At 46.3% G+C, this 12,113-nt stretch overlaps 1 protein-coding gene across 16 annotated transcripts in view; it reads right to left on the bottom strand.

Annotated features, from left to right (window-relative positions):
• Positions 1 to 7,791, bottom strand: part of MTSS1 (MTSS I-BAR domain containing 1) — a 155,416-nt gene extending 147,625 nt beyond the window's left edge. For 4 of the 16 annotated variants that reach the window (XM_083450525.1, XM_083450526.1, XM_083450533.1 and 1 more), the window contains exon 1: positions 6,619 to 7,762. In XM_083450525.1, the coding sequence (XP_083306651.1) occupies positions 6,619 to 6,690 (72 nt within the window). In that variant the 5' untranslated portion in view covers positions 6,691 to 7,762. Of the gene's footprint in view, positions 1 to 6,618 lie in introns of all 16 variants that reach the window. The other 12 variants (XM_083450534.1, XM_083450528.1, XM_083450535.1 and 9 more) reach the window with 7 other exon arrangements.
• Positions 7,792 to 12,113: the final 4,322 nt, after the last annotated feature.

Genomic DNA, 12,113 nt, shown 5'->3' with positions numbered 1-12,113 from the left:
TCACTAGTTACGTTTGCTTCTGGACGTGAACGGGGCTCCGGAACGGATCCTGTTTGTATCCACAGTGGTACCTCGGGTTAAGTACTTAATTCGTTCCGGAGGTCTGTTCTTAACGTGAAACTGTTCTTAACCTGAAGCACCACTTTAGCTAATGGGGCCTCCTGCTGCCGCCGGAGCACGATTTCTGTTCTCATCCTGAAGCAAAGTTCTTTACCCGAGGTACTATTTCTGGGTTAGCGGAGTCTGTAACCTGAAGTGTATGTAACCTGAAGCGTATGTAACCCAAGGTACCACTGTAATTTAAAATGAAAAGGACTACTGCGTTTAAATCGTACCAAGCCCATTAAAAGGAGAACTACGGCTTCCAGACTTTGTTTCAAGGCGGGCTGGTTCCCTTCTATCGTTCTGGACTACAACTCCCATCAGCCCCAGCTAACACTGACGGGGGCTGATGGGAGTTGTAGTCCAAAACAGCAGAAGGGAACCAGACCGGGAAAGGCTGGTTTTTTTGCGGGGGGGGGGATCTCCTTGGTTTTGTCTCCCCCCCTTTTAATATCACACCTGCATACAGAACAACAGATGTCACTATTTCAGGGGAGGAGGGAATTAAGGTGCAGAACACAGACCTACTACCACCCTTGCTTATGTCTGAAATTGCAATTTGGTGACGTTTAAGATTTAGCGTCAAAAGCAGCCACAGAAGGCCGGTGCTTTGGACAGCTGGTGGACAGTGGCATCTGGGAAAACACAAGGGGTTTTCTGAGATTAGCAAATCAATGTTCCGACTTGGGAGTGACAGGTTAACAACGTCAAGCCCCCCCCCCCTTTTTTTTTTTAGGATCTTGAGATCCTTAATGTCCCGACTCAACATGCCATTGCAACAAATGGGCATTTCAAGCTGTTCGGGACTCTCTTGACACATGGGTTGGAAACGTCGATTGCACAAAAGCAAAGTTGCCCATTATTTCCCAAGAAGCAAACAGGTGGCGGATAAACTGGAGCAATTTGAAAACCGTGTCCAAGAACCGTGGAAAAAAAAGGACGAGCTGTTCAATAGGATTTGCCCTTGCTTCAAAGCCTGCAGCTGAACCAGAAGCCGGAGATACACCCACGGCCAACACCCGAGGCGTGTAATCCTGTAACTTATTTGGGGGTTTCTAAATTTGTCATCCGGAACTTCGTCCCCACAAAACCAAAATTCTCTTAACATGTTTAGAACTACGCCCCATATGTCTCTACAGCGCCCCTGCTCCCCCCACTGCGGGAACACAACAAGACTGTGCTAAATGGATGTGCTTTGGGGGAAGGAAAACCTCTTTGCTGTGGGTTTGGATGGGGGCCCACAATCCAGATAATCAAAAGGAAAAAGGAGTACACACAGTCCAAGGGTGCAGAAAACCAATTAAGCTCCCTTTAAAAGCCAGCAAATAAAAACGGGAACACGTGATCTTCCCTCCAGGACATCTGCTAAACACGGAAATATTTATATGGGTGCTAGCAATAGCAATGATTTTAAAACCTTCCCTTAAGTTGAATTTGCAAGAGCAATTGCAGGCCTATTTCCCAGGTGTATTTTTTACAAGTTAAACTCCACTCCTCCAGTTATCTACCGATAAGACAAAATGTTTATAGGCTGGATTTTTAAGAAAACTTTTTTTAAAGTCTGCATCTTTTGATTATGTTGCCTTCCTTTGACTCTTAGGGTAGGATGCATTTTTGCTTCTTTCATTCCACAACAAAAGTTTCCAAGTGTTTTAAATCCACTATTTTTGGGGATATTTAGCCCCCACTGTTTTCAAGGGGTTTACTCTGGCCTAAACGGGACGGCAATCTTAGCGATACTTTTACAATTTTGCTTAAACAACCCTGGTTGGCTATCTGTAAAGGTAAAGGGACCCCTGACCATTAGGTCCAGTCGTGGCCGATTCTGGGGTTGCGGCGCTCATCTCATTTTATTGGCCGAGGGAGCCAGCGTACAGCTTCCGGGTCATGTGGCCAGCATGACTAAGCCGCTTCTGGCGAACCAGAGCAGCGCACGGAAACACCGTTTACCTTCCTGCCGGAGCAGTACCTATTTATCTACTTGCACTTCGACGTGCTTTTGAACTGCTAAGTTGGCAGGAGCTGGGACCGAGCAACGGGAGCTCACCCCGTCGCGGGGATTCGAACCGCCGACCTTCTGATCGGCATGTCCTAAGCTCTGTGGTTTAACCCACAGCGCCACCCGCGTCCCTCTCTGGCTATCTGTATGCATGTTCAAAACATGTTCCTATTTGCAAGCTTTTGTAAAAAGAAGCTGTTATATGAAAAGTGAAATCAACCCGGTCTAGTGATACATATACTTAGAAGGAAGCCCCACTGAATTCAACAGCACTTAATTCTCATGTGTGCAAAGGATTACAGCTTAAACTGGCATTGATTAACAGCAGCAACTTTCATTTAGGGGGTCAGGCACGGACTTTGGATGCAGCAAGTTGAGTCAAACAAGTTCAGTTATCTGATGAAGTGGGCTCCAGGCATGCAGGAGAAACCTGGTTAAATATGCATGTGAAGATGAACCTACCAAATTTGCACTTTCTGGAACAATAAGGAAACTGAATCTTCAAATTTTCACTTCTCCTAATTCTGCAATGCTGTTTTCCAGCTAAGTAACATACAAAAAATGCAAATGCTAGAGGAAATTGTACCTATAACTGCATATGTTAGTGAAAACACCATAGAAAATGCATAGTACAGTGGTACCTCAGGTTAAGTACTTAATTCGTTCCAGAGGTCCGTACTTAACCTGAAACTGTTCTTAACCTGAAGCACCACTTTAGCCTATGGGGCCTCCTGCTGCCGCCAGAGCACGATTTCTGTTCTCATCCTGAAGCAAAGTTCTTAACCTGAAGCATTATTTCTGGGTTAGCGGAGTCTGTAACCTGAAGTGTATGTAACCTGAAGCGTATGTAACCCGAGGTACCACTGTATTGGGGAAAACTGCTCTGCAAAAGTAAGTATTCGGCAAAATTGCATACACCAGGAGAAATTCACACTAAAATGCTGGTGCATTTTCATGAGGACTTAAAAAATATGTATCTGCAAACACATGTGCTAATGTGGAGAACTGAAGAGGTGAAAAATGAGGAACTCCCAAGAAAATGAAATTGACAAATCCCCAGCTCCAAGCCACAAAGGCATAAGCCACAACAAATCTGTTAGCCTTTTAAGATGCTACAGCGCTCTTCTTTGTGTTTGCTGTTAACAGCTTAAAACACACCTCCCTCTTGCATTTGTCAGCAAAGTTTTGGCTCACAGAACCCGGTAAAATGCAAAATTGACGGATTCCGCACTCCTTTCTCCTCCATGTTGCTCTGCAGTGTTCACTATAAAAAAATCTTGTTTCCACTACTCCAAAGGAAGGATCACTTCCTTTAAAACACAGCTGCAGCTTTTCCCAGTCCCATGAAGCTTTGGTGTGTTCCAGATGAGCACTCTTTCAGCTGCAGGTATCAGGCCGGCACAGTTTTTCAAGGTTTATCTGCTTCCTGTTGGAGAACTGAAGGATAGAGGCCGCCCGCCCGCCCCTGCTTCTAACAATTCACATCAACATTCCATCTGGCGGAAGAAAACATCTGCTAAAATATTCCCACTGCTGAAGTGGACTTGATGAAAATGATTGCAGGTTTTGTTTCGGACCCCTGTTCCTTCCCTCCCGAGAGACTCGGCAAAGGAAGATCGGGAACCCAATCACATCACAAAAGAGTTCATTATGACGAAGTTGACGCACAACCCTCCTCCCACCCACATCTAAACAAGCTTCACTTTTAATATGCGGTGGTACCTCGGGTTAAGAACTTAATTCGTTCCGGAGGTCTGTTCTTAACCTGAAACTGTTCTTAACCTGAAGCACCACTTTAGCTAATGGGGCCTCCTGCTGCCACCGGAGCACGATTTCTGTTCTTATCCTGAAGCAAAGTTCTTAATCTGAAGCACTATTTCTGGGTTAGCGGAGTCTGTAACCTGAAGCGTATGTAACCTGAAGTGTATGTAACCCGAGGTACCACTGTATTATTATTATTATTTTAAGGAAAGAAAGGAGCAAGCCTCAGCCCAACGCATTGGCTTAAGTTCTTAACCTGAAGCACTATTTCTGGGTCAGAAAACCTTCATTGATAGTTCCTCGTGCCCTCCTACCACTCCCCAAATCTCAAGTCTTTCAGATTTAAGTACTCTTCCTTCCCCATTTCTTTGGAGGGAAGGGGATGGGGAAACTGCATGCTATTAAAAGATCCAGCGAAGCCTCTTGTGCATATATATCTGAGAGCGCACAAAACAACACCGCCAGCTGAATTTCAAAAAGACGTTCTGCCCTCCTCTGAAAGAGAATGCTGCAATCTTCTCCAGGAACAACCTCGCCCACCAACATGGGCACCAACATGGCTGAAGTGACTAGAGATTACTTGCGTCAACAACAACAACAACAACAGAGACCAGAGGTTCAAACACTGGAGGAGAAAATGTTGTGAGCCTCAGAGATGTGTGCATCAAAGCGAGCATCATATTCCACTGAATAGGCGCAATCATGCACAGGCACACACATAAAACAATCTTACCGAACTCTCATCCACACTTCCGCTTATCCCACCATCTTCATCCGCTGGTCCCAGGCCTCCTAGGCATGGGTCCAAGAGGATTTCCTCTCGCCCCACAGCATTCCCCGGGGAAACCCACTGTTGGGATAGGAAGAAAGTCAATCCGCAGAACCCCTGATTTACACTTGTTCCAATCCAGCGATAAACGGCGTTTTTCCCGTGGAATGCGGTGGAGCAAGAGAAAATCTTCTCGGATCCACGCCTAGGAAACATGGGACAAGCGCAAACATGGACGTAAAGCAGGCTGGTGTAAATTAAGCTGGAGTGAAGTTACACCAGGCTCAAACTTGGTGGGGCTATGGCTGGCCTAAGCATGGCAGAGGTTAAGACAAGCTTTTATAAGACAGTGTTTTGAGGTACACCACCCCGTTGTTGGGTTATCTCATGCCAGGCCACATGACTGAGCTGAGCAGGCGTAGGATCCTACCCAAGTCCTCCCTCTGGTCCTGCCCGCAGCAGCCGCCCCCTCCAAAATGCCCCCTTTTCAGATCCGCCACGACGAGGGAGACACATGGGCCTATCTCTGGCTGATATGATAGTTAGAGAGTTCGCAATGGACACTCCCAGCTCACCCAGAGATCTGCTGGATCCTAACCGGCTCATTCTGGAAGATCTGGCTACAGGGCTGCTCCCCAAGTGCCCATCTAGCCCAGCAGTGTCAATTCTGACAGGCAGCAGTTCTGCAAAGGGACAGACATGGGATCCATTCCAGCCACCCTACCCAAGAGATCCTGTGAAGTGGAGAATTGAATCTGGGCCCCCTTCCAGAGAGAATGTGCACGCTCAAACCACAGAGTTACAACCCTTCCCATTTTGGAATTTATATTATACACACAGATCTTGACCATAAGCTTTGCTGCAAGAAAAAAACAGAATATTGCTTGCTAGTGGTACAAAGAAAACACAACGCCTTCCCTCCGGCCAGCACTGGAAAAGCAGCAGACTTGGAGGAGAGATGGGAAAGATATAATCCTCCTTTGCCAGTCCTCGTGGCAGAAGGCAGCATATTTCTTTACCAGCCTGCTAAGAGGCTAAGAATCTTGTTTCCACTAGTGTAAAAATAACAAGACGGTTAGAAAGTCTCCTGGCGTTATATACACAAAACGGCTATATGAAACACCAAATACAGAAAACTGCTGCCTTATTGAACTTCGGGCCTCATTTAATGGATCACACCGAGATCCACCTGATCTACCACTCTTGTTTCCTGACAGCTGCTAAATGCCTCTGGGAGATTAGGAGAGACACATTGAGCTGGTACGGCCTTTTTGCAGTTTCTCCCAAACACCCAATATTCAAAGCTAAAACCCTCTTTCTCCTTTTCCAAGCAGAAGGGATAAATAACAGCACACCATGGTGTTCTGTGAACCATATCTGCCTGATAACCTCCCCTGGGCCTTCAGAACACGCAGCACTGGAGAAAAGGTGCAGAACTCAACAAAGGGAGCATTAATGGTCCCAGTTTATCATCATCACAGTATATACACATATGCTCCCCATTGGCATTTGAACCCCACCTTGGGGAGGCTTTCCGCTGTGCAGTTTGGGGCTCCGCACAGCGCAAGGCTCCGTCTCTTTTCCAGCATTATTATTGTAATTAAATGGTTCCATTTCGTCTTAATTAGAAGAATTCCCAGGGGACTCTGGGAAATCTCAGAAAAGGAGGCTAGCAATGCACAACTCAGCGTCTTGCAGAGCGTTTTTCCTGCCTCCATAGTAAAAGCAAGCAGCAATTCGTTTTTTGGAGGGGGGGGGGGCGATGCTGTCAATACTAGGCAGGGCTCCTCCATCTGCATGGAAGGGGGTGTCCTCGCGGAGGCAAGCTCCCCTTCCACAACCACCCTGTTTTTCAATGCAGGTGGCAATGGATGCAATGCAAGGGAGCAGCAATGCTCAGGCGAGGGATTTGTCAAACGTGGCGGGGCTTTTATAGGGGGGGTGGGGGGTTGCACCTTGCGCCCCCCGATGCTCGAGGCTCCCTTACCTTCATGTCACTGATGGTGGTCTGGAAGAGTCCTCCGAGCGCGCTACATTCCTTTTCTATCACAGCCTCCATTTTTTCCTCGCCCGGATCAAGGAGGACGCCGAAGAAACTGCTGCGGTTTCGCAAGCCCCCCAAAAAATAAAAAATAAAAATGCACACACGCGACCCACCCCTACTTAATTCAATTCCTACCCTTCGGGGAGGGAGCAGTCAAAATCAGAGATTTCTCTGAAAATAAAATAAAAATAAAGACTTCAATCTCAAAGGCAGCCGAGCCACTTCTCTTTCGCTTCTGAGCTTTCTCTAACGCTGCCCACCAATGTTATTCGGTTTGTCTCTTGCAGCGCCTATAGCAACCCTGCCCTGGAGAAAAAAGTCCCACGGCTGGACGAAATCAAGACATCTCTATCCCCCGCACACAAAGATAGCAACAAGGTCCATCGTTCTCCATTCTTGCTCATGCCCCCCACACACAACAAGTAGGTAGGTTGCGCGATGGAGGCTGGGGAGAGAAGCAGCGCCGGGCAGCTGGCGGCTTGCAAAATGCCTCGGCTGCAGCAAAGGAGGCTTCACTCAGCTGCCTCCGACAACAGACCCCCTCCCTCGCAAGCAAGTACTCTTGGAACAGCTGCAGACCCGATTTTGCGGGGGGGGGGGAATGCAAAAAAGAAAAATGTGTTTTTTTAAAGAAAACCACTAAATCTGCTTTTTTTAAAAAAAGTAAACGCCGTTCAAAAACCCTGCGAAATTCAGAATTAAACAACCCCGCCTAAAAAAAAACAACACCTATTTATTGCATTGAATGCATCAATAGAAAGAGAGGGAAGGGAACACCGGCGCTCGTATTCACAGGCACCAGAGCTGCTGCGTTTTGGATTAAACGCAAATAATAATAATAATAAAGGTCGGAATCTGCGGCAGGTAGCGAATCAAAACAAAGAAAAGCCCCCTTCCCCCCCCCCCGAATGCCGATTCCTCGGCTTGCAAAAAAATTAAAAATAAAAATAAAAATCCACCCAGCCTCCCTGCCTCCGACGACGACCGGGCTCTTTCTCTCCCCTGGCTGTGCTCCCCACACCGCGGCAAGGCTGCACCCAGGCGCGCGCTCCAGCGTCGGCTCGAGCCTCGGCGCAGAGCCTTTGGAACCTTGCTTCCCCGGGAAGGCGCGTCACGAGCGCAGAATGCCCGGGCCTCGGCCGCTGATTGGGCGAAGAGGGGAAAGAGCGGGCGGGGAAGGGTTAAGGCGCTCTCTCGCTGCCTCTCTAGCGCCGCCTTAGGGTCGCGCGCTGGTCCGTGGAGCTCCGGGGCCCGTCTCTGCAGTGCCAAACCTCCTAAGGAGTTTCTGCAATACTGTAAATAGTATTTGTAAAAACGCTTCCCGAAGGAAAATGCAATGAAATCTTTTCCTCAGATTTCATTAACTCAATAAAAAAGCGTTAAAAAAATATTTCAGGTAATTAGACTTAACATATACATATAACATAACCATAGCTGTCAATGTTTCCCTTTTTTAAGGAAAATTTCCTTATTCCAAATAGGATTCCTCGCAAGAAAAGGGAAAAGTTGGCAGCTATGAACATAACATAATATATGCATAACACTGTATGCATACCACCCAACATTTTTCCAATGAAAATATGTATGTCCTATTCCATTTTTTTAAAAAAAATAAATTTATGTATACTCCATCTGTCTGACTGGGTTGCCCAGCCACTCTGGGCAGCTTCCAACATATATATGTATATATAAACAGAATAAAAAATTACACATTAAAATGCTTCTCTTTACAGGGCTGCCTTCAGATGACTTCAGGGTGTATAGCTACTTATCTCCTTGGCTTGGCAGCCCATAACTCCTTACCCTCCAACATTTCCCTGATGAAAATAGGGATATCCTTAGGAAAACCAGACATTCCAGGATCAAATCAGAAACCGGGACGGCTTCTGTAAATCTGGGACTGTCCCTGGAAAATAAGGGGGCTTGAAGGGTCTGGTGTGTATGTGTGTATATTTGTTATTTAGTTGTCTCAGTCATGTTCCACTCTCTGATCCCATGAACCAGAGAATGCCTTGGAAACTCTCACCTTCTTCTCAAAGCTTCTCTCTTTTTATGTCCGTGGAGTTTTCATGGCAAAATACTGGAGTGTTTTGCCCGTTCCTTCTCCAGGTGAATCACATTTAGTCTAAACTCTCGGCTATGATCTGTCCGTCTTGGGTGGCCCTGTAAGGCATAGCTCATAGCTTCTCTGAGTTATTCAAGCCCCTTTGCCACAACAAGGCAGTGTTCCATGAAAGGGATTTGTGTGTATACATATAGATAAATAGATAGTCTGGTATTCTCATATTCCCTATGTAGGAATTAAGGTAAAGGTTAAGGGACCCCTTAGGTCCCGTCGTGACTGACTCTGGGGTTGCAGCGCTCATCTCGCTTTATTGGCCGAGGGAGCCGGCGTACAACTTCCGGGTCATGTGGCCAGCGTGACTAAGCCGCTTCTGGCGAACCAGAGCAGTGCACGGAAACGCCGTTTACCTTCCCGCTGGAGCGGTACCTATTTATCTACTTGCACTTTGATGTGCTTTCGAACTGCTAGGTTGGCAGAAGCAGGGACCGAGCAACGGGAGCTCACCCCATCACAGGGATTTGAACCGCTGACCTTCTGATCGGCAAGTCCTAGGCTTTGCGGTTTAACCCACAGCACCACCCGCGTCTACATCCAAATCCTCTACACAGCACCAGATTTAGGATGGTGCAAGCAGTCCCCCCCCCCCGGGTGCTTTCCTGAGGGGGTGCTATTTATTACTGTATATGGAGGAGCAAATTTTATCCTTTCTCAGGGCGCCATATTGCCAAAATCTGCCCCTGCTTTACATATGATATATAGAAGTGCTTAGCAGAAGAGAAAAGGGGATGATGAGCTGGACGTAGGCAGATAAATTGGAGAGTAGATTTATGGAGAGTAATGCATTTAAAAGGGTGCGGTGTAGACAAATCTAAATTATTCGAGTGTTACCCTTGTCCAATAAACACAAGTACATGTAATTTCTATTCTGTGCAACCTGTTGTATAAATCCAGGAATGCATCCAGCTTTGCTATAGAGTTGTGCAATCTTCATCGTTTCTGAGCTTTGTTTGGTTCGTTCAACGCAATCCCAGTTCCAAAGAACTGACGTTGTGCCAGAGTTGCAGTCCACAGGTGAATCTAGAGATTGGCTTACACCAAAAATAGTATTTTATGGATCGGGCCCAGCAGGTAGAGAGTCACGCACACATGTGAATAAAGTTGGCAACTCTGGGCTTGTTTCGCAAGTCCTCCTTGCTCCCAAGTTTTAGCAGCCCCAGAGGGAAATCAGCCTTCATTATTTATTGCCCAAGTTCATTAAGCCCAGGTGTGGGAATTAGGAAATTTATCGGTGCAATCTAAGTGCCTAGAGCAGAGAATAAGGAGATTATAGACGTAAAAACAATACTGCCTTTGCATGAAATGTTGTTTCTTTGCCAGGTGAATCACGGTAGCTCAGGAACACGTAGCACAAGGATATAGATGGTATTCAGTGAAGTTTCCTCTCAGAGTAAACCATGAAATGAATGGGCCTAATTTCAATGGGTCTACTCCTGTGTACAACTTAGTCAATACCACCCTGTGTTCACACACAAAACCCACATTTATTTATTTTATTTTGGTGACCACCTCTGTCTTCCAAGGATCTTGAGGTGGTGTAACATGGTTCTCCTTCTCCCCGTGTCATCCTCACAACAACCTTGTAAAGTAGGTTAGGTTAAGAGATGGTGACTGGTCCAAGGTCACCCAGTCAGCTTCATGGCTGTGTGGGGATTCAAACCCTGAACTCCCAGGTCCTAGCCCAACACTTTAACCATTACGCCGCGCTGGCTTGGATGCCTAAGGTGGTGGACTTTAAGAACACAAAAACCTGCCAGGTTAATGGATGCTAACTGACTGAAGCTCTCCTGAGGTGCTAGGCAGAAGTCTTGTCCATCATCTGCTACTGGAACTTTCTAACTGAAGATGCCACCAATTGAACCTAGAGCTTTCTATATGGAAATCAAATGTTCTGGCGCTGAGCTATCAATCCTCCCTGTTTTCTGAGGGAGCATCTGAGCAAGGCAACATATGATCTTGCATGCCTCGTAGCCTAATGCAGGGGTTGCCAACACAGTGCCCATGGGCACCAGCACATCTGCCAGTACCTCCCATAGTGCCCACAAACGGTATCAGCAAATATCCCTCAAAAATCAGCAATTCATGATTTTTTGACTCTGAACTGCCTCTGCCTCTCCTGCAGTTGCCCACAGCAGCCATTTTGTGTTATGCCACATCCCCCAAGACAGCCATTTTGCGATTGGTGCCAGCACAAATGACCCATAAATGTTGGTGACCCCAAACCTAATGCATGTTTTTCCACTGTAAACTGTGCACTTGGCCAGAAATTGGGAGACCCTGCTAAACTTACTCCAGCATTTTTGTTGCCGTTGTTCAAGCAGTGTTGAAGACCCCGGGAAGAATTCTGTATCTTGAAAAAAACTGTGTAAACTAGTAAAGGAATTTTACAAAGCACGCATAGGTCCACAACTGTGCAGTCTGGTCCTTTTTCATATTTACTCAGAAAATCCTGCTGACTTAAAATGGTAGTGTTCCTAGAATTGCAGCCTTGGTTTGAAATTTGCTTACCGTCATCAGCCTGGTTACTGTTTTAACTTTAAAAACAGTTTATATAAACAGACTGTCCTGAGTCAGAGTTTATGTAAGACACTTGCCAATAATGAAAATTTGCCCGGTGGCAGCAGATGTCATTGAGGAGTAACTGAGGGAAACATTTCAGGCAACGCTTGGGAGATAAGATTAATTCTGTATATAGTATTGGGAAATCCTGGCTCCATTCAAATCATAACTCCATTGAAATCACACTTCTCTGCAAACAGATCCTCCTGCAGAACATCTAGCTGCAAGTTAAGAGTGACCAGGTGCAAACAGTTGAGGGCTCCTGCTTCTGAAACGCTTGTGTGGAAACGGAAATTTCAGCTGGTGCCTCTTGCATGACAAGCCACACCTGCTGGAATTCCCTCTTCCACACACCTGCTCCTGGTGCAAGAACCCCCACCTGTTTGCACCTAGTCACTCAGCTGCTAGTGGTCTAAGGGTTCTTGTCACTTTGTAAAAGCAGTAGAGAGAAGAAACCCTTCACTTTTAAATATTAGTGATCATTGCTTTCTTTCCTAAAAAAAATGTTTAGGGGTACTCTCATTTTCCTGCTCATATAATGAAATGCTGCCCCTCAGTGAGGCCAAACTTAGATTCAAAAAATGTTTAGGGGTATGCGTGCCTCCCAGAAAAAAGCACTGCTAATGATGTTTCAAGGCACAGAAAGCTATGTAGCCACTGTGTTCTTCATCCTAATTACAAAAGTTAAGAGTAAGAAGGTAACTGGCACAGACGCGGGTGGCGCTGTGGGTTAAACCACAGAGCCTAGGACTTGCTG

The sequence above is a fragment of the Podarcis tiliguerta genome (genome assembly GCF_965153285.1).
Source record: "Podarcis tiliguerta genome assembly, chromosome: 7".
In the NCBI taxonomy this organism is placed as follows: Eukaryota; Metazoa; Chordata; class Lepidosauria; order Squamata; family Lacertidae; genus Podarcis; species Podarcis tiliguerta.
The sequence above is the reverse complement of the archived record's forward strand: the minus strand, read 5'-3'. Positions and strand labels throughout refer to the sequence as shown.